The sequence below is a fragment of the Taeniopygia guttata genome, chromosome 4, assembly GCF_048771995.1.
Source record: "Taeniopygia guttata chromosome 4, bTaeGut7.mat, whole genome shotgun sequence".
NCBI classification, from domain to species: Eukaryota; Metazoa; Chordata; class Aves; order Passeriformes; family Estrildidae; genus Taeniopygia; species Taeniopygia guttata.
This window is the reverse complement of record NC_133028.1, coordinates 6720028-6745583: the sequence shown is the minus strand read 5'-3', so window position 1 is coordinate 6745583 and position 25556 is coordinate 6720028. Positions and strand designations below refer to the sequence as shown.

At 39.2% G+C, this 25556-nt stretch overlaps 1 protein-coding gene across 17 annotated transcripts in view; it reads left to right on the top strand.

Moving 5' to 3' along the window:
- The window catches only part of CTBP1 (C-terminal binding protein 1), a 232622-nt gene that overhangs the window by 170051 nt on the left and 37015 nt on the right, over window positions 1-25556 (top strand). For 4 of the 17 annotated variants that reach the window (XM_072927913.1, XM_072927914.1, XM_072927915.1 and 1 more), the window contains one exon: window positions 22448-22664. The exons of 11 other annotated variants lie outside the window; for them this stretch is intronic. In XM_072927913.1, the coding sequence (XP_072784014.1) occupies window positions 22658-22664 (7 nt within the window). In that variant the 5' untranslated portion in view covers window positions 22448-22657. Of the gene's footprint in view, window positions 1-20906; window positions 20996-22447; window positions 22665-25556 lie in introns of all 17 variants that reach the window. 2 more of the 17 variants (XM_072927912.1, XM_072927911.1) reach the window with 2 other exon arrangements.

Below are 25556 nucleotides of genomic sequence, written 5' to 3'. Positions count from 1 at the left end.
GGAATAGCTGGAGCATGCAGCTTCCGAGCACACAGCACACTGCGTGCAGAAAGCTCCTCATCGTAAATATTATATATGCTGTGATACTTTGTCATCCTGTGGAGTTCTGATAGCATGATAAAACAAATTGCAGGTGCCCTTACGCTTGTCAGTTTGGCTACCTCTTGACTTGTCCTTCTGAATCATAAAGATAAAATAGTGTCTGCCCTTTGTTAGAAACGTGTGATCCTTCAATTTATTAATCTCTCCGTTTCGGAGAGCTGTTGTTTTATTTGCAGTGTAAACAGAGTGGGTTGCAGCTCTTAGCCAAAAGTGTGATCCGAGAGATTAGGATTGGGCTGCACACTGTGAAGTGCTGTCATACAGATACAGCAGTGCACTTGACAACGTTTTGAAACATAAAGTCAATCCCTCGTTATAAAATAAGAACATCTACTGCAGATCACTGACTAGGCTGGGTCATCCCTTTTAGGGAAAAAACGGACATTTTCCCGAAGTACCTTGTTTTGTGTGAATGCTGTAAATATGAAAAAACAAAGTTTAAAAGCTTATTTTATCAGAAAACAGTTTGAGCAGTAGTGAATATGTAGAAAGGCACAGATTTTAATGTATTTTTAAGTAAAGATGCTGAGAAGCAGCGTGATCTTTAATTGTCTGACATGAAATACAGTGGTATTTCACATAAGTGAATTAAAACTTGAAACTGTGCTGATGTTTTGGGCTAAAAGTTTTTGTTGTCATTTTGTTTTGACTTACGTACGGTGCATTTGTAATAACAGTATTTCTTGAAACTTATCTGGAGCACTTGGCTGCTCGTGTGTGAGACCTGCCTTTAGGAGTAGTAGTCAGGCTTTTGCCTCCCAAGCCAGCTGGGAACATTGATGAGGTGATACTCCAGCATGTGTCAAGCTTTCAAATCCCAGAGCAGTTGGCAGTGCAGCAGTGTAGCAGCCTCCTCTGAGGCTCCCTCACCTCCTGGCCCCATAATTATTTATTTAGTGTGAGACTAGAGATGAAGTTACGCTTTTAATACATGTCCTAAAATTTAAGGTGAGGATAAAAGTTGTAGTACAGAGCCCTTTAGCCTTAGTTCCTCAGCTGCACGTGCTTTCTCACTCCCAGACAGAGAAGCAGTGGATCTGCAGTTTGGGAAGACAAATTCCCAGCTGTAGTTTTGGGTCTCTTTCTCCCCTGTTGCCTCAGGAGCAGAGACAATGATTCATTTAAATCCATGAATTGATCAGGAAAACATGCGTTGCAGATAAATCTAAAATTAACATTTCCTGCTGAAACGTAGCCCTTTGCTCCCTCACCAGTATTCCTCTGGGAGAACTGGGGAAGTGCGGCGGCACTTCCAGTTGTGGTTTGGGATTTTTGAGCTGTGATTAGGACAGGATCTTTTCCAGTGCACAGTAATCCTCAGCCCATCTCCCCAAATGATTAATGTGATCAGGAGCGTTTGGGGAATGTGGCAGCACCTGAGTGTTGGCTGACTGAAGCTGGTGTGTGGCCTCCTGTGGTGGTGCATCCCAAATTGTTCATGACACGAGAAAGGCGCTGGGATTCCCCAGATGAGACTAGTTTTTGGTGCTTTTGGGGCCCTTTGGTGTTCAGCTTTGGTTCGGTGATTGAAGTGGGTAAAAACTTCAGCTTGTTTTTGAAGATGACCAGAGAACTGTCTGGTTCTTTGAGGAGCAGGAGACAGTCCCTGGGCTCCTCATTTGTGCCACATGGTAGCTGCAATCTGTGGCTTCTTGGGATGGGAGGATCTGGATCTGGATTCCCCAGCCCCACCCGCAGGCTCTGCCCGCTGAAAATGGCCCAGGGGTGCATGCCTGTCTTAACCCGGGCCTTTACCCCTGTGGGTGTTCCAGCTGTAATGAAATAATAATTTTTTTTAAAATTACAAGGTAAAAAACACCAAATAAAAAAAAAATTGCTTAAAAAAAAACTTTCCTGAAGAACATCTGTGTCTTAGATGAATAGGTTAATTGTTTTTTGATGTGCAAAACAAAGTGTTTGTTTGCTATAGCAGAATGAGAAATTAATTTTTGGGGAAGATTATGAATTAGCTTGTTCTCTCTTCTGGAATATTTTTGTCACATCATTTCAAACATACCATTTTTCCTATATTATTATTCTATTTACTAATTATCCAGCTTGTTTCTAATCAGCATAATTGAAAATTGACATTGTTTGATTTTATTTTTCTTTGAATTAAGTGTAGCTAATACAATAGTATGTTTCATGCTGGTATTTATTTTGGATGACTGTTGCTTAGTCTTGCATTTTCATCTTTTTTTTAATACCTGCCTTTTTCAAGGGGCTTTTAGAGGAGCTTCTTTGCAGTGTACCTTCCAGGGTAGTCAGCCAGAAGGGATCCTATGCAGAAAGCAGAAAAAGCTGTCCCTGGGGACTGGGGACAATTGTTCAGCTAATTCTGAAGTCAAGGTATTAATAGAAAGCTTTCATTTCTGTTGCATATGAAGCCTTTGTTGTTTAAGTATTAAAGCGCGAGGCAATGTGATTATATAATTTTGCTATACATGAGGTATTTCAAGGCATATTCTAATAGTTCTATTTACAGGTCAGTGGATGTCCCTTATCTGTGCCTAAACCACCCTTCAGCGAGTTGTGTCACCACCAGTAAAGTTACATAAGTCTGCAGTGAAAGTTGTTCACGCTTTCTGCCTGTGTGCCAGAGCTCACCACGTTACCCCTCCTCTCCTTTTGGTCTATTTAGGGGAGCTCTGATGCCAGCTCACAAAAAAGGAAGGAAGCAAGGAAACATTTCTTACTTGACTTGAGTCACAGTTCCAGATTCCTGTGTGCAGCCCAAAGTCTGTATTGTTGGATGTGTTCTAACAGTCTTCCTGAACAGCACCAGTATTTTTTGATAGATTCTATCTTCTGCTGTGGGACACAGGCACACCCTGTGATGAGGGGTGTGGGAGTTCTGTCCTGGCAGGATGTGCTGAAAGCTTTAATAGCAATGAATTCTCACACTATCATGCAGAACATGGCAAGAGCACAACTTCTGCTGCCTTTCAGAGCGGGCGTTGCTTTGACACCTTCTGTGCTTGGTTCACGCGTGACCTTCTGAAGTGAGAAATGTCTGTAGTGGGAGAAACCACAGTGGGCAGCCCAGTGCTGTGCACATTTACCTGAATGTGTCTGGGTTTGTGCAGAAAGGATGTAGCCCCTCACCCACAGGTTGTTGGGCAGTCAGGGCAGGGTCTAACCACAGCACAGAGGGATTGAGGAAAGCTGAGCCCTTGGGGCAGCAGAAGAGTGTGGTCCTGCTTTCAGTTTTGCTCATGGCAGAGCCTCTGGAAGCTGGGTTCGCTGCTGTTGCTATGTGGCAAATTGTTCTTCTCTCCCACCCTCCAAACATGATCAATAGGAAAATTAGCTCGTGGCTGCCATGTGATGACAGCAGGAATGGCAAGTAGGAGTCTCCAAAGCTGTCCCTGCTGCATTCCCATCAAGCTGTGTTGCTGTCCTCTGGCAGGAGCGTGCACCGTGTGCCACGAAGCCCTGTGTGCCCAGGCAGGCAGGGGAATGGCCAGGGGCTGTCCTGCAGCGTGCTCGGACAGTGCAGTGGCCAGGAGAGCTCAGAAAAGAGCCAGGAGAGAAGCAGCACTGCAGGGGATTTTCATCATCTGCTGCTACACATAGATTTTTTTCACTCTGCAAAATGTCATCATAGCACTTGGGTGAGTCAGAAGTTGGGAGAATGAGCCAGAAAGGAGCTGTACCAGGATGTGTGCTCTCCAGTTGGATTGGGCTGATGTGCAGGAGGGTTTGTAGGAAGAGAGAACTGCCCCAGGCAGCTCTTAGTCAGACTTACAGTCAGCAAGAGGTGCTGCTGGGGCCTGACAGACGGTAATGACTGTGCCAATGATGCAGATCCCTGTACCTTTAATTTATAATTGCAAAGTTTCCATCAGCTTTTATGGTATTTTTACCTGGATATGGATTTTCAGAATTAACCTTCTATTTTAAGCCAAACAGTCCAAAATTTATGTTGCTTTTTGCATATTTGCAGCACTCTCAATCCTGCAAGGAAAATGTATGGCTTAGCAGAAACAGTGGTGTGGAGCACTTAATCAAAATTCCCAGATGAGTCAAATTTCATTAGATAGTTGCAGCCAGTTTGTCTCTTGCTGAGTGCATAGCTTCAGTCTTTGCAGAGTCATGCAGGACAAAAGTGTTTAGCAGAGATAACCACAAGCCAGTCTCCAAACTCTTAAACTGATACTTAAATATTTTTTCACTTTAATGTGTTGTACCAGATATGTTAAACTGTTTATTTTCAACCGGGTAATGAGCGCTTTCACATTTGTGGTCTACCAACCATCTTAATGTGTGTCTGGTGCTTCAGTGAACAGTATTAATGTGTATCACAGCCTTTCTCATGTCGTTGATTTTCCCATTCATATAATCAGGGTTACTGAGAAGTGATCCTGAGTAATTCAGTATTGTGTGTGTGTATTCCCATGCTGATTGGAAATGGTCAGCTAATTCCATTTTAACACATTATTTTTTGACTAAGAAAGGTCATTAAGGTGCTGATCAAAGCCTCTGCAGCATTTTATGTTTTATTTTGCATCCTCACCAAATTCTCTCCTGCATACTGGAAGTCTGTCTGTGCTGGTTATGCTTTTTTTCCCAGACTGTCCTGTGCCAGGATTATTGTCTTTTGTTTCTGCTACCAGCAGAATATCTTGTTCATTTTGGTTGGATTCTGTTAGCTTTCAGGATCCGTTAGGATAAAAACTATGCAAGATCAATTTTTAATACCTCCATAAACTAATTACTTGCACCTAAAGGACTTAATACCTTCATCCTCAATCAAGATTTGCAGTGAATACTGCAGTTGCTTTACCCCATGAATTCTGTCAAATTTTCATTCATTTTTTTCAGCTTCTGCTGGACTCTCAAAGATGACTGGAATTGTGTTGAATTTGCAGAGAGTTCCCAATGTGGAATCTTCTCTTGTTGCCCTAAAACCAAAGTGGCTTCCTTCATCTACCCTGCCTGAGATCCATGGTCACAGTTTAGCCACCACAACAGTGCTCCTTTGTTAACTTTAAACTCAGCACCACCAGGCAGCACATTTTTATTTTTTATTTTTATGAGCAGCAGCAGCATCTAAAACGACCTTTTATCTATGTAGAGCTCGATGTATTTTAGCCACGCCAGTCTAGATAAAAAGAATGTCTTGCATTTTTTAAAAGCTTGTGGGAGGAGGCCCACAATAGAGGCTCCATTGTGCTGTTAGTACTGAGCGTACAGGAAATCACAAATTAGCTATGACAAGAGTATTGCAGGGGAGTTCTTTAAGTTTACTTAATTCCTATAGTATTGTATGGTTTTGAAGGGTTTCACAATACATTGCCTGGTTATGTGTGTTGTTTGTATTTGGCAGACTTCTGTTCAAGGGTTTCTCTTAGCATGTCTTTGTTCAAAAGATCTTGTTTTGAATCCTTGAATCCAGATGATTTTCCTTCTTACTGGCAATAGAGAGATGTGCAAATACTCTTGGCATTTGTCTCGTGACCACCCTGCAGCCAGCTACAATTTAAAACCAGCATTATGTATTTAGCAGTGAGAACCATCTCCTTGGAGAAAGAAATAGAAAAGGTTTTTAGTAGGAATTAGGAGAGCAGCAAGCTGCAGGCACAACTTTTCCTGTCTTTGCAGATTTAGATCCTGCAGGACATTGAATTACTCAGCTTCTGGTTGGTATTGATGGGAATTGGAGTGGGCTCACAAATCGAAAGGATTCTGCCTGCATCCTCCACGCTAAACCCGAGTTATTGCAGGATAACACTTCTGCCAAAACGTTGTTCAAAGATTGGTTTGTTTCCTTACTTGCAGTTGAGGAACGAGTTCTGCCACTCAGTTGAAAGACTCAGGATTATGGGAACTCTCCAAAATCATGAGTCTTATTTTCTTAGTCCTCTGAATTAAGAAAGTACAAAAGAGTGTCTTGCATGGAGCCAGTGATTGAGAACTTGAAGTACTGTGAATATTGCAGTTTTGCATTGATTTTCATAACTTTGCTACCATCTTCCATCTGAACTGTTTCTTAAGTCTGTTAAATTCTGTTAGTGATTTTTCTGAGCATTGTGGCTTTGTTTAAAAAAATACATTAAAAAATCTGTTAAATACAGAAATAGAAACTATTTTCGTAGACCCACAGTCAAGGGGAAAAAAAAAAAACCTCCCAAGAAATTGAAAATGAAATTTGGGGTTTTTTGCTGTCCTGGGGATACTCTCTCATAGAAATGATGAATATTCTGAAGTATTTATACAATTTCAGCAGCTATTGAAGTGCCCTAAAGATTTATTGGCAGAAGGGGATTTTTCTTTTTTTTTATGCAACAAAAAATGATGTCAAAATCATCGACTTCTCTCTCAATTTTTCAAAGAAAACTAATAAAAATTAGTTTTCATTTTAGAAGACTAATTCTAAAAAGAATATTAAATAGTGGTTGTTTTTATAACTAGTAAATAACCTCACCTATTACATCTAAGATGTCTTTGATCGCAGGAGTGCATAGTGAGAGATGTAGTCCATAAATAAGCTGTGTAATACCTGGGAAATGGCTTGCGTTTACTTAAGTATGATATTAAATCAAGTTAGTTAAGGTTGTGCAAGCCTGTTTGAACTCTTTTTTAAGTAAGTAAAATGGGACTAAGTGTTCTGAGCTTATTTCACATTTGCATTAAGATATTTAGGAATCAGGAAAACCAAATTACTTTGTACTTTGCAATGACATTGTTAGGCATGTGTGTTCTAGTTTTGAAGAACACTTGAGCATAAATACAGCTGCTTTGTGTGGGATTTGTGCCTCTCTATAAAAGGAACATCACTGAAGGACCTGTGTTGGGAATTTAATGCCCTACATGAGAACTGAATCACCTTCCTGAAGTTGTTTGTATGGTTTTTTTTGGGGTGGTTTTTGATTTTTTTGTTTGTTTGTTTGTTTGTTTTGTTTTCTTTGTAGAAGAAGTTTCTGGTTACTAAAAATCTTAGTTGAGTACTGAAGTCAAGTGGAGGTCCTAACTTACAGGGCAAATGTGGTCTAATTATTGCCATGGGAATTGGAAGAGGGAGGGGAGCAGAGCTGGCAGTGGTAGCAGATGTCCCAAGTGGCTGTGGAATGGCCCAGATGCTCATGGTGATTCTGTCACATTTGTTAGAAGCCTCAGTAGTGACCTGGGATCATTCACTTAATTTTTCTGTGCCCTGTCCCACCCTGCATTCTGTGCATACAAATGATGGTGAGCTTACCTGGAAAGTACTCTGGGATTTGTTGGAAATGGCACCAAAATAGAATGGGGTTCTTTAGTTAATGGTACTTTGAGGAGGTGCTTGGTCGATCTTTTTTGTGTCTTGGTTACAGAAACAGTTTGGGAGGCAGCGAGCTTTCATTTGTGAACTGGCTTAAGGTAAATGCACTTATTAAAAACACAACCTGTGGCTTGACTGAGCACAACGCTGTCCAAAACATTCCACTGTGGCTGAAGGGCTTGCTTTCTCCAAATTGAAAATGTAGTTTCCACCATTAAAGCTCTTTCCTCTTCAAACAGCAAGAAACCCTCCTGTATATTTGAATGGGGAAGTTGTATTTCGCCAGTTAGCTTGACAGGACAGGCATGCAAATGAATCAGCAGAGTACTGGTGAGTGAGGAGGCTGCAGCTCCATGTGCTGTGCACTGGAATGTGGGGATGGTGTGTCAGCACTGAGTACCCTTGCTCCTGCTGGGATGCAAAGCAGAGACACGATTGGGAGCTATTTTTACTTAACAGTTGAACTTCGGAAGAGAAGAAGTAAGGAATAATTTCTTTCAGTTTGAGTTTGCACATTGTACAACTTATTAAAAACTTGAAGATGACTGTTAAGTAAAGACAGCTACTTGAAGTGCCAGATGGAAAAGAGCAAGAAAAATGCCTTCTGTTTAAAACAGAAAGGGGATTTTTGCTCATTTTTTGTTGGGGTCTTCTCAAGTCCACAGTTACTGTGCTTGGTTCTCTTCAATTTAATATTCTTATTGATGACCTGGGTGAGGGGATTGAGGGCACTCTCTGCAGGTCCTCAGATGGCACTGAGTTGGGTGGAGGACACGAGGGCTCTGCAGAGGGATCTGGGCAGGATGGATCAGTGAGTCTGAGGTTCAAGAAGGCCAAGTGCCAAGTGCCACCCTTGGGTGACAACAACCCCCTGCAGCTCCAAGCTGCGGGCAGAGTGGGTGGAAAGTGTCCAGTGGGAAAGCACCTGGGGATTCTGGTCAAGAGTGGCTGAACATGAGGCACAATGTTGCCAGGTGGCCAAGAAGGCCAGTGGCATCCTGGGCTGTATCAGCAGTAGTGTGGCCAGCAGGACCAGGGCACTGATTGTCCCTCTGTACTCGGCACTGGTGAGCCACACCTTGAGTCTTTTGTTTCTGTGGGACCCTCACTACAAAAAATACATTGAGGTGCTGAAGTGTGTCCAGTTGTTTATCCTGGAGAAGAGGAGGCTGAATTGAGACCTTACTTACCTTTACACCTCCATTATGACATTTAGACTGGATATTAGGAAAAATTTCTTCACAGAAAGGGTTGTCAAGCATTTAAACAGGCTGCCCAGGGCAGCGGGAGAGGCACTGTCCTTGGAGATACTTGGCACTTGGGACATTGTTTAGTGATGGCCGCGACAGTGTCAGGTTGCACTTCATGATCTTGGAGGTATTTTCCAGTCTAAATGATTCTATGATTTTTCTGTGTTGCAGTTTCTGTTGTGGGTCCCATGCAGATATTAGATGCTTAGCAAGATGCATTTCTCTCTCGTTACCTGTATGACAGAATGCGGGGTTCAAACATCTCGGTTACACATTGCCAGCTCACCTTCACAGCATCAGGCTGCATTCCTGAAATTGGGATGGCTGGTTTTTTTTAGTTCTGCTCTCATTGTCCAGCAAGTGCTCTTATGGACATTGCAAACATTTCTGCTATTCTAGAAATGTACCTGCTTTCAGCAAAGCTGCTGTGGTTTGAGCAATACAGTACTGGCTGTTTGGTATGGCTGTGAGACCCCTCAATTCCTTCTTCTGCACAGCAGTCCATCATCTTACTATGACCATTTAATATGGATTTAGTTCAAGGCCTATGTTAGTTTATGCATAACTTGGAATAATTGTAAAATGCAAAAAACTGTTGAGTATTTTTCAGCTGAAAATTTTAAAAGGGCGTTTTTTCTGCCAGCATGTGGAAGTTAGCCAGGTAAATGCTAACATTCCCACAATACCTTTTCTGTGGGATAATGGGCAAGTTCAGGGCAGCATTCTTTCTTTCAGTTACATAAACAGACAGTGCTGGCCAAGGCTAAGAAGTGCTGCCGAACATGAAATTGTTGCTGTTTGCCCTTCCAGTTGTTGCTCTGTTGAACATGATTTATTTTTTCTTTATTCCATTATTGTTCTTCTCTTCATATTTAAATTACATGGAGTCTTCTGCTCTGTTGCCTTTTAAGATCTTGCCCAAGGCGGTGCTGTGTAAAAAATCCATGCACTCTATGGATGATTTCATCCATGGTAGTGAAACGATGTCATCAGTATAAAACTGACTTTCAGAAGGCTCCAAAAAATAGAAAGGTGTTTGTAGAACAGAAGAGATTCTTTGACAATAGATAAAAAGAGGTGAAGGTGTGAGAAGCTGAACTGACCTTTCATCTTACTCAGCTTTGTCACTCCTGGTCCTTCCAAAACATAGCGGGAATTAATTGTCAGGGAAGCTTGGAGCTGGGAGTGCAGGTTCTGTCAGCCAGCCACAGCACAGTTGCTGTTTTGTAACTTCTGTAATATTACACATTGATAGGGATTTATTAAAATACATTTTCCCCTGTTGGAATTAATATCTTTGTACTTTAGGAGTTTCTGAAGAGTTGGCATGCCACAAAGGTAATTGTGACATACATGACTTTACATATGGAGTTTAATCAGTTGGGAATAGTCAGTATCTTGGGCCTGTGTGTAGATTTTTCTTTTTATTAGTTTGGTTTTTTTCTTTTTTTTCCTATAAGGATACCACACAGGAATTTAATGTATAAGCCTGAAAGCAGTAGTTTATACATGAAGAAAGATGCGGAAATCCTGACCTCTCCACACAGCTGAATTGTCATATTTCAGCTTGTACAAGAACTGCAGAACAGTCAGTTGGCTGTGGCCAGCCTGAGGGAAAGTTTGGAGAAAAGTAGTGAGACCTAAAAAAATTTCAGGGATGCTGAATGCTTACTGTATAGTTTTCTGAGCTGTGATGGGAGCATGGGTTTTATTTAAAAAAAAAATCATCTTGGTGACTTAAAAACTTTTCAGCTTAGATATTTTTTACTAGAATACATATACTTTTTACCCTTAAAGGGCAAAGCTTTTCCTAGAAAAATCAATGCCTGTTTAAAAGGGCAGCAATCACTGTCACATCTAAAAATTCAGTTCTTAGTAAATTCTGAATAGACAGAAGAAGAAAGTCTGAAACCCTTAATCTTTCATGCTATCTGGATAAGCTGGAACATGGCTGTATCATTATTTTCTTTCATCCACTGATGTCATTGAAGTCCCTATGCAGACGTTTTCTGTGAACTTTGCATTTTTCCATGCAGTGTTTAGGCCCATTGTCATGTAACAGCTTCTGTGTTCACATAAATAGTCAGTTGGGTGGATACAAGCACTTGTAATTTTCTCTTCTCTACTTAGGCTACAGTGACAAAACAGTAAAATTCAAATCAACTAAAATGCATTAGTGGCAGCGTTTCCAACTTCCAGCTTTGTAACCATAATTTTTATCCGTTTTAAACCTCTAATGACTTTAATATGTTTTTAAGTGCTAAATAGGAAGAAAAGCACTATTGCTTGATAAAATAAAGGCGTACTAAGAAACGGAAATTTACTGTCCTGTCTTCAGTTTGTATTCATTTAGAACACAGGGTTTATGGACTTTTTAGTTGGGGTTATTTATTTCTTGATGTTTAAAGAACATATACTCAAACTGCTGGTTTTATTGCATGTAAATGTAAGTATCTTGGAAATATAAGATCAGTAGCAGTTTTGTCAAATCAGTATTTTTAAGTTTCCTTGCTTAAATTAAGTCTGGTTTGTCCCTGTAGAAATTTACGTGTCTGGACTGTACATCCCATGATTTTATTTATGAACTTCCTTATTTGCTGTAGTACTGTTAGTGGTAGCACTGTTTTATCAGCTGTGAAGTTGAATTTTGCTCATACACATAGAAAAATGTAATTACATCAGATAAATACATGCACATGGCCATGTGAGCTGCTCATGTGCAGATGCATATCTGCTCATTCCTAATGTCCCTGATTTTGCTCAGGTAGCAACAGCCTCCCTCTGCAACCAACTCTGCTGACCCAAGAAAAAGTCTGTGAGTGAGGTGCCAAGCAAGGCCTCAAGGACAAAAAATTAAAATCTTAATGAAGGATGTGCACTGAAAGGAACTTGGTGCTTTCGTGTGAAACCTCCATAAGACTTGTACAAATGTTACCTCCTTCTTGATGGAAGTGTTCTGCATCCTGTTTTTCTTGGCTATAGACTGACAGCTTTTAGAAGTATTGTAATGATGAAGTGCCATTAGCTGCACACCATTCACATCTTAAATTGCAATTTAATTGTTGTGTTCTTTGCTATTCCTTGTAAAATAGTTGGGTATGGTCAGGATCTTGATTTCCACCATTTCTACTTGCTCTTTATTTTCTTGTTTAGTAGGTTATTCATTTTTTGTTGAATTATATGTCTTTCTGTTATCAGTTGGCATGGAAACGGGGCTCCTTTATAGGCCAGTTGCTTTTAGCATTAATTTTCAGGTACTTGTTTTTGAATGTGAAAATGGAAACTATTTATGTTCCTCATCATTCCCCATCATTAATACGTACATGCTTTCTGATGCAAAATTACCTTGCCTTCTGTCTTACAGGGAAAAAAGTACTCTTAAAGGAAGAAAAAAAAAACACTGCATCATGTGCACTATATTAGGAAGACAGTACTTCATATAAGGTTTTTTTTATACATAAAACTTGGCAGAATCATTGAAACAAAGATGAACACCAAAACTTAGTTTAAACTCAGAAAGTACCCAATTTGGCAAAATGACACCATCTAGTTTTTGTTTTATGGATGTATTTACTTATATTGCTCTTTATTTTTTTTTTTTTATTATTGTCAGAGTGCCCTCTTTTCTTTTAAGAGTTCACTGCATTTCACTGGGAAAAAAGTTAGCGATTTGCTTTGATCAATACTGACAAAAGTAAGGGAATAATTTCATTAATATTTTGTGATTTTAGTTAGTGGAGTTTGGAGTTCCTGAAATACCCTGATACCGGCAAGTGTCACATTCTGAGGTGCTTTTGTAGTTATTGGAGCAGTATTCATGGTGCAGTGATGGTGTCCTGCAGTGACTGATGCTTGGAGGAAAACCAGGTCTGTCGCACATTGTCACAGAGTAGTCAGGCTATTAGTGTTTGCTCACATTTATAGAGATTTGGAACTCTATCTGAATAAATACTGTTTTAACTATTGATAACTGTCTAATTTAAGATCTGTTATAAGCAGTTGCAGAATTTCTATTTCAAGTGTAGTTGCTTTCAAATTCTTTAGGATGAGATTTAATCTCACTCCTAACAGCTCAGACCTTTGTCTGCAGCACTTTGTACGGATTGGATATGCAGAATAAAAATAAGATTTGAATTCATGTACTTTGGCTCATTCTCCTCCATCCTGTTCCAGGCCTCAGATACTTTGTTTCACTAACCATTTATTAGGGAGTGTGCAAAACAAATTCTGTTGGTACTGCTCATAACTCCATTTTACATGTTTAATAAACAATCAGTTCATCTGGCCTGTTTGGGTGTAGTTCTTAGCTACTTTTTCTTTATTCTCTAAGTTAAAGTACACACAGTTCCATTTCAAAGCCATAAGTCTGTGCAGCATTTAACAAATATGAGTGAAAGCACTACAGACCTGCAGGTTAGCAATATTTTGTTCATGCCACTTTTCCTATGTTACAAGTGTCATGGCATAACTCAGCAGCCATATTGCTCACTCCCTGCAGACAATTAAAAAAAAAAAAAAAAAGTAAAACAAAACAAACCAATCCCTCTAGGTACAATCCCCATGTCTTTGCATTTCTTCAGATAACTTGGGTGGAGAAGAAAGATTTAGCTTCATGCCAAACCCTTCTACCAAAACTGATCTTGTATTTACTTGCCAGTGGTTTTCTCGGAGTTGTAGTCCAGCAGATGAGGGCTTTTTACAGCAGTTTACAGATCAGATTTTTCACTAATCTTAATGCAGCTGTGAAAAGAAGTTTCACACTGGGCCTTGACGCTTCCTGTGTGACAGTATCTCATCATGCAGAATAAAACCATTCCTTCCTCCCTTCAAGCCCCCACCCTCATTCTCTCAACATGTCTGTTGAAAAAGAAAATGAGCCCCACACCAGTCTTGGTGTACTGCAGACTTAACTGGTGACAGGATACACTAAACTGATTTTTTCCTTCCCCATCCCTCCCTGCAATGCTTGATGACACTCTTAGTCCAGGAAGGGCTGCAGAGAACCACCCTGAGGATAAAACTCCCACTATTAATTCACTTAATATCCATACTGAATTGTAATGTTTCTGGTATAGATTGAACTCTTCTTTTATATTCTTTCTGGAACTAAACTTTCAGTAATCAGCACAGCCTCTTCTTACATATTTTTCATTCTTTAAGCAGATGTTGAGTGTGGCTGGTGTCCCTTCTCAAATTCATTTATCAAGAGGTGGCTAGACTACTCACTGAAATCAAAGGCTTCCCATATGGTGTAAATCTCTCCCATACTCTGCTGCGGGTCCTTGTCAGACCTCCCAGAGAATTAAGCTACTAGTGATGTTGTCCTTTAAGTATTTTTGACATAAAATGTGAAGTATTTAACTTTATGTGAAGTATTTAACATGAGCTTTAAAGGATATATAGTTCTGATTAAATTGAGAATTTTATCTCTGCCTGAGGGCCACTTTTCACAATGTATTATGATGGTCTAGACTTCATAAGGAAGTAAGGCTTATTCATTATTCAAAAAAAAGCACAGGTGGAGTTTCTTCTTAAAGTATTTACATAATTGACCAGCACCTGTTTAATCACTGGCTGAATTTACATTATTTTAATCTGGTTCACAGTGCAGATGAAATAAATGTTTCTCATCTGAGCTACTCCTGGATGTACAATTTTCATCACAAAGAGTTATTTCTCAGATTTCATTTGTTATTCTCTGCACTAGTTTTTCATCTTCTTTTTTAACTGGGTTGACAGTCCCAACCCAGAGGAACAGAATGAATTAAAACACTGATAAAAATGTTTTAAAAGCTGCAGTTTCTTCTGAAATAATTGCTGTGATGTCAAAATACCCACTAATCAAAAGGGGAGTGGCTGTAACCAAAGTTAGGGAGCAAAGTAATAACTGCTGTTTTTTTACTTTTGCAGTGATACACCTGCACCAATTTGGTTTGCTTTATATCCAGAAAATAGAGAAAATAATGTGTTATGAAGACCTGTTACTCTGCCTTAATCCTAAGTTCAAGAATTCAAACTTCATGTTCTTTTGTGATGTTCTGGAAAATAGTTGTAATGGTTTCTTGGTTTCTGGGAGTTATCTGATAGCTGTTATATTGCACTGAGTAAGCTCTCAGCTGTCATTTTCTCCCAATTTTTCAGAAATCACAGTCGGGAGGAAGCAGTTAAACTCGTTTTCCAGCATCTTTCCCTATGCTGTGTCCACTTTCTGAACAACAAAATGAGTTTCAAGTTTACTTTGCATGAACTCAGTGATGATTATCTTTGATAAAATTCAAAGTAATGTGTTTCCTGTTGGCTTGCAGAAATAGAGTGCTCCTGCAGACTTTCAGCATGCTGCTATTTATCCTGCTACTGACATCCCTCCTGTTTCTGGTCTCAAAAACCTAGAAAAATCATAGATAAGGTTTCTTATTTTGGGATTTTTTTTTTTTACTATATCAAATCAAATGGAAACCAAACTGATGTAATTGCTTCTCTAACTGTTGTCAGTCTATATTTTGTTTCAGAAGAGGTCCATTTTTTGTAATTGTCTGTTTTTCACAAAGTGTGTCACTGCAGAAGTCTGAGGCTGTCACTGTGAGAGGGGGAGATGACATTTGTGTGACGTACAGATGTGCCGTGGGCAGATTTTGTAAATGTCTCTGCCTGCACATTGGCGGCCACACGAGCTGGAGCAAGTTTGTTTTTGTGCTAAACAACACAGTCTGGAATAAAACTATGAACTGTCATGTTAACTGTATTTACAGAAAAATGTAATAGTGCATGCATTTTCCAAAATACAAGTGCTTGATCACACCAAAAATACAGAGTCAGAGAATGTGGCAAGAAATCTGTGTCGAGAGGGATGAGTACCCTTTTGCCTTAAGGTTCTCTAACTCTTAATAATGGATAAAATAATTCCTTCTGTAATCCTTCCCCTGTTACTGATGTTTTTTAGCACTGGTAAATGTTTTATGCAATTTACAGAGACAGAACATGATTTGTGCCCTGAAAAATTTATAATCATCTGCAAAGCATTTTAGTGGATGTGAATGGACCCTTTTCAAGTTGAAAATGGTTAAACTGCAGAGACTAAAAGAAATTATAAAGCCTAGTAAAAAAATGCAAATATAGGTCAGTTTTAAACATTTCTATCTTTTCACCATCAGAAAGATCTTAAAATGTTCAAAAAACTTCCCTAAACCCCTTCAGCTTGTGGTATGTGTGGGAAGAAATATTTTGCTTCTCTCATCAAGTCATGGAAATAACTCCCAATTTGAACTGTTTTTCTGTGCAGCTTTAACTGTGATGTTGAGACCAAAGCCTTTGTAATTGAAACTCAAATTTCTACTTAAAGAACAGCTCTGTAGAACAGCTCTCTTACATCATGTGCTTTGGTTATATTATGATTAAATGTAACATGATAACATAAACCTGGCTTTTGCCTTAAACTGCCTGTTTTATTTGGCACTTTGACTGTTGTTGCTGGCTGGTTCTCAGTGAGCTTGTCATTTTCTATACATCCTGTTTGCTTACCTTCAAAATGAGTATCTTTCTGAAAAAGCTATTTATTTAAGCTTGATTATTTAAGCTGCAGAGGACCCTGGATGGGAGGTGCAGGATTTTCATTTCACTATACTCCAAATTTTCTCAGTTTTACTACTGCACTGTCCTCTAGTTTGTAATCATCATCAGCCGTTTTCTTAATATTGACAGAGAGCAGCAGAGGTCAGGGGCTGAGGGAGGAACCAGAAAGGGAGAGAGAAAAAAGCTTTAAGGAGCCCCTTGCAAAGGTTGTGTTTGTCAGAGTTGCTTTGGTTTTCAGAAGAACATTATGAAGTGTAACTCGAGAGATTTTATTATCCTTATTACTGTGTTGAATTGAACTGTTTTAATTATGCTCATCTTAGCAGTCTGGAATATGTATATATGTGTATATATATGTATATTTGGTTTTTAGCTGTCTGCCTTAAAGTTTCCAGCTTTCCTCCCTTCTTCCCATCCCTAAACAAGTCACAGTATTTTTTTGTCGTTGTTTCACTGTAAGGATTGCTGACACACAGCAGCACGATGTTCAGCTGAGAGGATAATGTATCCCATTTGATGCTTTCCCAAAAAAAAAAAAAAAAGTTAAGGAGCTACAAAGAACTTGGCCAGTGTTCAATATGTAAAACATTTCCATACTGTTATTTTTAGTGTCATCTGAGTGTGTTCTACTGACCTTAACGAAAAAAAAAAATAAACCCTGTGAAAATAACTTGGTTATCCAAGGCCCCACACTTGCTTATCTTCAGACTTTTTGATAAGGAAAATAAGGAGTGTCCCATGTAATAGTTTAACGTTCTTGGGTCAAAGTACAGGTGTGCTGTTGGAGAAATTGCTTTTGGTATTTGGGATCAGAATAAAGGAAGCCTTTGATGTTGGCTCCACTTGGATTATTTGGTTTCTTTCTCAGAGACAGAATCCTATACAACATCTAAAATATGAGAAAAGAACAGAGAGCACAGCCATTAGCACAGGCTACATTCAGAAATTTTATGTTGTAATAAATTCTTGGCAGTGTCTTTAAAACATAATGTGAAATTAATACTCCGAAAGCAGATGTAATGACAAAGCTAAAAAGTGATGTTTTCTCCCAAAACATGTTTCCAGCTCAGGCAGTGGTTTAAAGCAAAACAAACAAAAAACCCCAAACCTGCTGGAATAAAATAACTTGCTGTAAGAGTAGCATTGTTGAGTGAGAGGAAAAAAATTAGTTTTCTTTTTTCCTTCATAGTTCAAATACATATGTTATAGGCTCATCAAGACTCATTCCGTGAGTGAATTACGTTTTAAATTAACACTCTGTGGCTGTTGAGCTTCTCTCAAAATTACAGCCAAGATACTAATTCTGATAACTTGATTTAAAATGGAAAGGCAATGGTTGCATGCTTTCTATTGAATACATGGGTAAAGAAGTGAGGATAAGGGTCAGTGATGCATTTCATGTGCAGCACAACCCTCTTTTGCCAACCTGGTCTAGTCTGGTGTTATTTATCCTCACTGTTGCCCTACAAATCTCCAGTACCACTTCTTCCGTGGAAAGTGTTTTAGTAAGTCTTGGCATGATCTGTATTGTTGCTGGAATGGCTCAGGGAGTTAATCATTCTGCTCCTAGTGCAATTGTTGAAACAGATTGTTTTTCCAGTTTCTGCCAGCAGGAATTTTCTGCCTTTTTTTTTTTTTTAAGTCACACCCACCCACCAGTAAAGTTTATGGTCTGAAATCTAAGCTCATTTGTATTTTAAACAGGGTTTGGGAGCTTGTTAGGGTGGGTTAACCCCCAGATGCCATAATCAACCAGCTCCATGGTCATTGTCCTGGGGGAAGAGGGAAGTGGAGGTATATTCTGATACATACCCAGCATATTCATACGAAGGCTTGGTTCATGCCTTCAGCTCTATATTTTAGAAAAGCTGCCCCATCAGGAACTGGGAGATTGATGTCCATAGTTGTGGGCAGATGTGGTTGCTGAGAGTTACAATTCTCAAGTTTGTTGGGTCTTAATTTGTAGGTCTCATCCCCAAGTTCACTGCAGTGATTCCTGTAAGTGACGAAGTAGTTTTTTGTGGCTTTTGCTGCAGTGTGTGGACAGGGGCACTCCACTGTCACTGTAAAACCTGTGGGATAACTAACAGGAGCTGGCAGCCTTAGCCAGAATTTCTCGGAAGCTGAGGTTGATGTGAGTGAACCCAACTGGGACAGCTCCACTGTTGCCAATTTATTTATCCTCCCCTTTCTTTCACTTATTACTTAATAAAGCTAAAAATATTTGAAACAGATAAATACTCACTGTGCACAGGCACTAAAATGTTGCACATCCAAGGAGAGCTCAGTCCTTTATAATGTTTTGCCTTTCTCTGGAGTTTGCTTTCATGTATCTTACTTGAAAACAGCACTGCTGCAACATTGGTTTTTATGTGAGTTTTATTGCAGATACTTAGACTTTCTGTGCTTGGTGCTTGATATAGTTGTAATTGAATATTGTAATTTGTTTTGCTTTTTAAATGGTGGTGGAAAATTAAAATATTTTACCATAGTATATAGTGCTGTTACTGCTTGTTTATTTTACATTAAATAGGTGTGATTCATTCTGTTTTCAGTCTTATTTTGAAAAGTATTAGTTAAGATTAGGCATATCTTTACAGCATACTCCAAATATGTAATTTAAGTAATTTTTTGGCAGATGTGAAACGCTTCCAGTCTTCACACTGATGTTTGAAGTACATGTGTAGTAATATAAAATGTTGCCAGATTTTGTTTCTCCTTAATGGAACATTATTTCTGATCAAAGGCTTTCAAGATGTGCCTTGTGGGATGTTTGGTTTTTTTATACCCTGACAGGCACTTAGGGTTTTGTGTGTGCACTGACAACTATTAGACAAATAAGAGCAAAATTACTAGATTAAAAAAAAAAAAAATGGTTAGGGATCATTATTAAAAAACCCAGCTAAAGCCCATGCCTTGGGAATTTTCTAAATAGAAATCATTGGCTTATTTTGTTTTGGTTTTACCAAAAGGGGAAAATCAAGCAAGAGAATTGTCTCAAATACTTTGTGCTGAGGCTGTTGTGTTGTCTGCTGGAGCGATTGCTTGGGTGCCCAGGCCCATTTCTCACAGGTAGTGGAATAATGAAGCATTGTGTGCAGAAATCTTACACATGGGGGCTGTGGACAGGGGTGGTAATTACACCGAGGTGGTGTTGGGTGCACATTTAGTGTCAGGGAATGAGCTGTGAGTGTCCTGCAGAGCTCTGGGTGCATTTCAACCTTCCCAGTTAACAGGAGGCCACAGCTGGGTGTGACTGCTCTGCACATCAGTGGGCCAACACAGCACAGGAAACCACTTGTATTTTTCTTGGTCACTTGCAAATTAAAAAGAAAAGAAGGCAGATGACTTGTTCTTGCTGAGATCAGGTAAATAAAAAGCATAGATACCAGCAGTATTCATCCACTGTGTGCTTCCAGTAAAGTCCCAGTGTGCTCAGTGTTAACCTCTCAGCCCTGGGGACTTCCATAGGGGCTGCACACGAGCTTTAAGTGCAGCTTATGCTCAGTTTGCTTTTGCATGTCTGTTGTGGAGTCCATCTTGTTACTTTGAAAATCAGCTTGGGATTGTTCCTCTAAATTTTAATAAACCTTGCAGCAAGTTCCTAAAATCTTAGGAAATATAGTTAGAAGCATTAAATGAGATGAGAAAAGAAGGAAATTAAACTTAATCTGCTGCATAATTCAGTCTTCTGAGGTTGGCTGTCATTTTTTTGTCCCTTGTTGGTATTCTTTATTTTAAAGTATTCTCCCCTGTGCCTCCCTCCAATCCTGCATCCCAAATCATAGGAAATTGCATCCTGCTCATCTTGAAGGCAGCAGCAAAAAGTGTTGGCTCAGATTCTGGTGGAATCATGGAATTTTTGTGTTGCATATTCAGCATCTAAATATGCTGAATATCACAATACTGAAGGATGATAAATGCTCTTTTTTTTTCTTTCATCCATTTCAGTGATCCTTGTACCTGAGTTGTATTTTAAACTTCTAATTGACTGCTCTTAGAGTTTTGCTCTACCTTGAATCTCAATATTTTGGACTTGAGTTCATGGTGCACAAAACGAGTCTGCCAAAACAGTCCAAAATGTAAAAATGCATGATAGGTCATGAACCTTAAAATACATTTTTAAAATATGGGGTTTCTAGGAATTTTAATGGTGCATATTGGCAAATCTAATTCATAACAGCTCCTGTGTTCGTGTTATGAGGAGGATATTTTTTGTTTGTTTTGACAATTCATTCTTTCCTTGAATTAATATTAGCATTTATTTTTGAAAATAATGCAAATTTTTGTGAGAGTTTATGGTAAATAAGTGACAGCTCTCACTGAATTTGCACCTAGGTAAGAATATAAAATAAAGGTAGATGCCAAAGGGGTTAGTCTCATGTTACATGTGCAAGAGTATAAATTAGTTGAATGTCCAACCTGTCATTTTCAGGTCTTGTTTTTGTAAATATTGATGAGATTTTTTCAGTAGTTTGCATTTTGTTAAAAAAGTAAATCACTTTGATGTTTTACAGTGTATAAAGTAAGTTTTTTATCACAAATTCTTTGAAAAGGATATTGTCAAGGGATTTCTCTTCCTAATTTAATCTTTGCACTTGCACAAATCCCCAGTGACAGAAAAGTCTTGCCAGGCTGCTCTCCTCCATTTCATGTTCCTGTTGGTTTGTGATTATAGGGTTATTGATAAGTGTTGTGCTTTTTGGCATTGATGTATTTTTCAGAAAAAAGAATTGAAGCATTTGTTTTGAAAAAAGAAAAACACATTTAAAGAATTACATGGACTTTGCAAACAGATTTAAGGAAATGAAAGGTAGGTCAAGTTCTGGGCCTACAAATCTGACCTTTACTTTTAACATGTGTGCCTTATATGAGAAATTCCTCAGCCTAATCATGTTAAGTTAATCAGCAGTAGAAAAATGTGAAAATTAGGTTGTTAATAATCTTGATAGCTTTGCATTTTAGTACATTTTCTAATGTCAGTAAACCATGGCAGCCTACTTTGAGATCTCAGGTATTTGGGCAAAGTGGTTGCTTCAGTTACTGTCAGTTTGTACCATTAAAGGTTGTTTTATGAAAAGTTTGAAACACATTTTAACAGCCTGGATTATGTCAGGGAGAGCTTTCTTACCCTGCAGTCCTGAGTATGCCTAATGGCATTGGCTTCTTCCCCCTTGGAGGGTAGCACAAACAATGCCCCTTTGTTTGAGGAGCAGGAGATTCAGGTTGGATTTGGGAGGGAGGAGGACACTACCCTGCTTAGGTAGCTTCTTTCCAGTTTGAAAAAATACATGTTGTGCTAAGGGTGGTCTGATCACTTTTAAGTCCCCATGCTTTCAAAGGTGTGGAGGTGAAATAATTCACAGCCCTTCCACTCCTGTTTGGGTTGCAAAGCTGGATGATGAGCTCATTAATCCCTTGTTTGTGGGACCCACAGTCAGCTGTGCACATGGCTGGCCTCCTCTCAGGTTCTGCAGCTGAAAACTGGTTTTTCAGTTCTCAAGTTTATTTCCATAAGAGCTGGACTAGAATAAGGTTTTGATAAGGTTTTTTCCGGGAGAGCTAGTCCAGACTGCAGCTGTGCAAAGGCACTGTGCTGTGAGCCACATGGTTAATAACTGCTGCCTAAGGACAGCTGCTCTGTCTGTCTCTGCACCTTATACCTGGGATTAATTTGGGAAAATTCCAGTACAGTAGCTGTTACTGGGATAAGAGCTTCCCTGGCAGATTATTTCCACATGGAGGCTGGACAGAAACAAACCCCTGACTAACAGCTATATTAGAACTGTTAGGTTTTAGGAAAGTGTTAAGTTTTTTCTATAATACATTTAGATAACCTTAAGGGCCTGACTTACACCCAGCAAAACCATCAAGTTCAGAGTTAAGGCTTCTCACTCCATCTCTGGTACCCCGCTGGAGTTCTTGGCCCTCCAGCAGGGGGATTGTGGAGATCGCACACTGTCCCTGGATCCCTGCTCACCCAGGCAAAGCCTTGCCCATGTGAGTGGTGCCCGCTGTTCCAGGTAGGTGTATTTACAATACACCTGCTGTCCTGAGCAAGGTGCCTGTGTGTCTTAACACTCCACTGGTTTCTCTGGAATGTTAATGGCCAGTGGCAGCACAGCAGGTGTGGTGGAAAGCCAGCAGCCAGAGGGGGAAGGGTACAGGTGCAGTGAGAAGCTTTAATTTTGAGTTTCCTGCCTTCTGTGAGCACGAGTCAGACCCTTAACGTTGTTTTAATGTATTGTTTGTGTTTAATTTTTAGTAAAAATTTGAACACCATCCAGGCTACAGAGGTTGCAGTGGATAAGAAGTATAAAAGCTTTGGTTCAAGATTACAGGAGGCTGCAAGAAAAATTAAAGACATGGAAATGAGGATGGAATGACAGGCTGCTATTTTGCCTCAGAATACTGAAGATTGTAAAGCATTGAGAAATCGAATTCATGATCCTGGAAATCAAGCTCAGATTAAGAAATGTCAGGTTGGTAGGGGTTCCTGAAAGTCTTGAGTTAGGATAAACTAAGATTGTTTTCCCATAACAGAGGTTATAGGATGTGGGGGTGGATGGTATAATTTTTTTTATCTGTGTAACGTGAAGTGCTATACCATAATACTTTTAAATCAGCCAGCTAAGTGAAATTATTTCTTTAAATCAGTTTCATGTTTGTCATGTTGAATGTCACTTCTGACCACTTTGCAGTTACTTCTCTCTGGCACGGAGTTACATTATTCACTGTAAATGCAGGCATGGAAAACACGGCTCTTAAATCCACATTGCTTCTGCCGCCTCTGCGAGGGTCTCCTGCAAAGCCAGAGGCACAGTGCAGTGTGGCATTCCTAGATAAAAACCAGGCAGAACATATCTAAGTGCTGGAAGAGGAAGCTTTTTGTTCAAAAGGTTCTGATTCATAATGAAGCCACATCTTCCCAAATGTGAACTTTAATTAGGGACTGCCACTGGGATGAAGTTCCTGTAAGTTAACCCAAGTGGGGAGTTGCTGCCTGCCATTCAGTGGCAGGATATTTAGGCAGAAAGATTGTGCAACAGGAAGTCTGTGCTGAAGTTCAGAAAGGATTTTGGCAAGCAAAGGTTTGTAGGATTTTTGTGGTCAAGGTCATTAGATGTATTTGAGTTCTGGGGATTCTTAACAAAGCCTTAAAATCTCTCAGGGAGGGTTTGTCCTTCTGGTTGTTTTTTGACTTCTGTTCCTATGCTTTGGGGCTTGCTCTGGCATTCCCCTTAGCACCAGTGTTACACAAGTAATTTGGTTGAAATCTTAGATATACTGGCGTGAGGGGAAAACCAGACCACACCTTTATATATTTTAGAGAAATCATTGTCTGAAAGGGCTCTGTTTAGTGCTGTAAAATTTCATGATTTTTTTTGAGATAGCTCAAGTCAGAAAAGTGTTTCTTTGAAGTGAGAATTTTTAATCTCATCTACTTTTTTCAGTTTGAACTATGTGCTCTGACAGAGGTGCTTTAGTTGTAGCTCTGAGGGAATCACCTGTGCCATATTTTTCCTCATTTATCTGCAACAACTTCAGTATCAAAGTTCTTAGTTTGTTTTTTTAAATTTTATTTTAGGTAGCATTCAGACTTGTTATTGAAGTTCTGGCTTTGCTGTACTGACAAGACCATGACATTTCAGTTGTTGAGTGAGCACAGTTATTCTGTGCAAAACAAAGAAGTCTTGCAATGTCATTTTTGCATTTGTTTCTAGACATAATTGCATTTTATTAATGGTGTTTTATATACTGTTTTAAAAAAAGTGAACAAGTACATAACATGCTTTATCCTAGGATATTTTTATGCAAATTTAATGTGAAGTTTTATAATTAAATCCCCATTAAAGGATAGAATTGTTCCATTAGTAACTTAAGTATTTTTATGTTGTATAATCCTGTGGTTTTGTCCTGTACCACATTACTGGTATGTGGTTTATTTACTGAAAATGTATGAGGCCGTATTTGGTTCAAACAAGTATCAATAATAAGCGTTCAAGATGCACAGTTTTCAAAAATGACATATTAATGTCTCCCATTTAGTTTTAGTGGCTGAATATTACTGAAATAATGTGTACCAGAAGCATTTCTAAGCTGGTCTGTCATAGTACAGGTTAGGAGTGGGTGTTTTTGCAAGTGTCATTTTTCCATGACAAACTTTGTTGGTGGGTGTTTTTTTCCCATCTGAAAAATAGTGAGGGTACTGCAGAGTCAGTCCGTGGAATCAGATGTGGGGAGATGCTGGAAGTAGAACAGAAAAAAAAACAAATGTAGGGACTGTTTTTGTCATGTCTTCAGGTATATAAACTGTTTGATTCTAGGTAAAGAATTTAAATGCCATATTGTAGTGGTAGTGGCTGTCCTGAGTTGGTTAGGAGTGGACATGGAATTGTTTGGTTCAGGCTAGGCCATTGAGAAGGACTGTGAGAGCAGCAGTCCTGGAGCTGTCCTTCAGCCCCAGACCTCAGGCTGGTCCCAGAGGGAAGTCATATGCTGTTTTTGTTGAGTTGTGAAAATCTCTCTTCCCAGCAGCTGGTTTTCATCACCAGATACCTCATACAGCTGGGATTCTACTGATTTTCCATCCACTTGAAATGCAGATGCCAGTCTTTCAGGACTTGCTTTCTGACACAGGCTGGTACTTAAGATGCAGGGATTGCTTGTAGAAGTTAACTGGGACACCTCAGTCATTTGCATTGCTGTTGGACCAACTTGGATTATCAAGCAAATAAGCAACGTTTTAAAATTCACATTGCAACAAATATGTGTTTTGAAATTTGTATACAAGAACTATCTAGCCTGATTCACTTCACAGTGCTTAAAACTTCTTATTTTAAAAGAGAAAAATATATACTTTACTCTTCATTTTGCTTTCATAATCTCTTCAGGAAGTCCTTTTTCCCACCCATGCTTAACTACTTTTTGTAAATGTAATGGTTTAATATTATTCCCTTGAGTACTTCCGTGTATTTATAGCATCTGTATTGTTAAAGAGATGCTCTCTAAATATCTTACGGATTATTTTTCATTTCCAGACTCTGTAAAGAGGATGTAAATTAAGTCTTGAGTTTGGACTGATTTTCCTTCTCCCAGATACTTGATGTGGATTTCTTTGTCACTCCACAGTGTTGAGAGTGTGACATTGATTTAGGGAGGGACTTTTTTTTCCTGTTTTGTAAGAGTTCAGTGGTGGATTAAGTATGATGTGTTTGACTAAGCTATATAGAACTGTTCAGTAAAACTTTATAAGTCTAAGCAGACCTACATAGATCAGCAATTTGCCTGTAAACTTGGACACTGGATCCTCAGTAAATGGAAAATTTTGCTGTTGTAGACTTTTTAAAGTTAAATTTTAGTCTGAGCAGAAT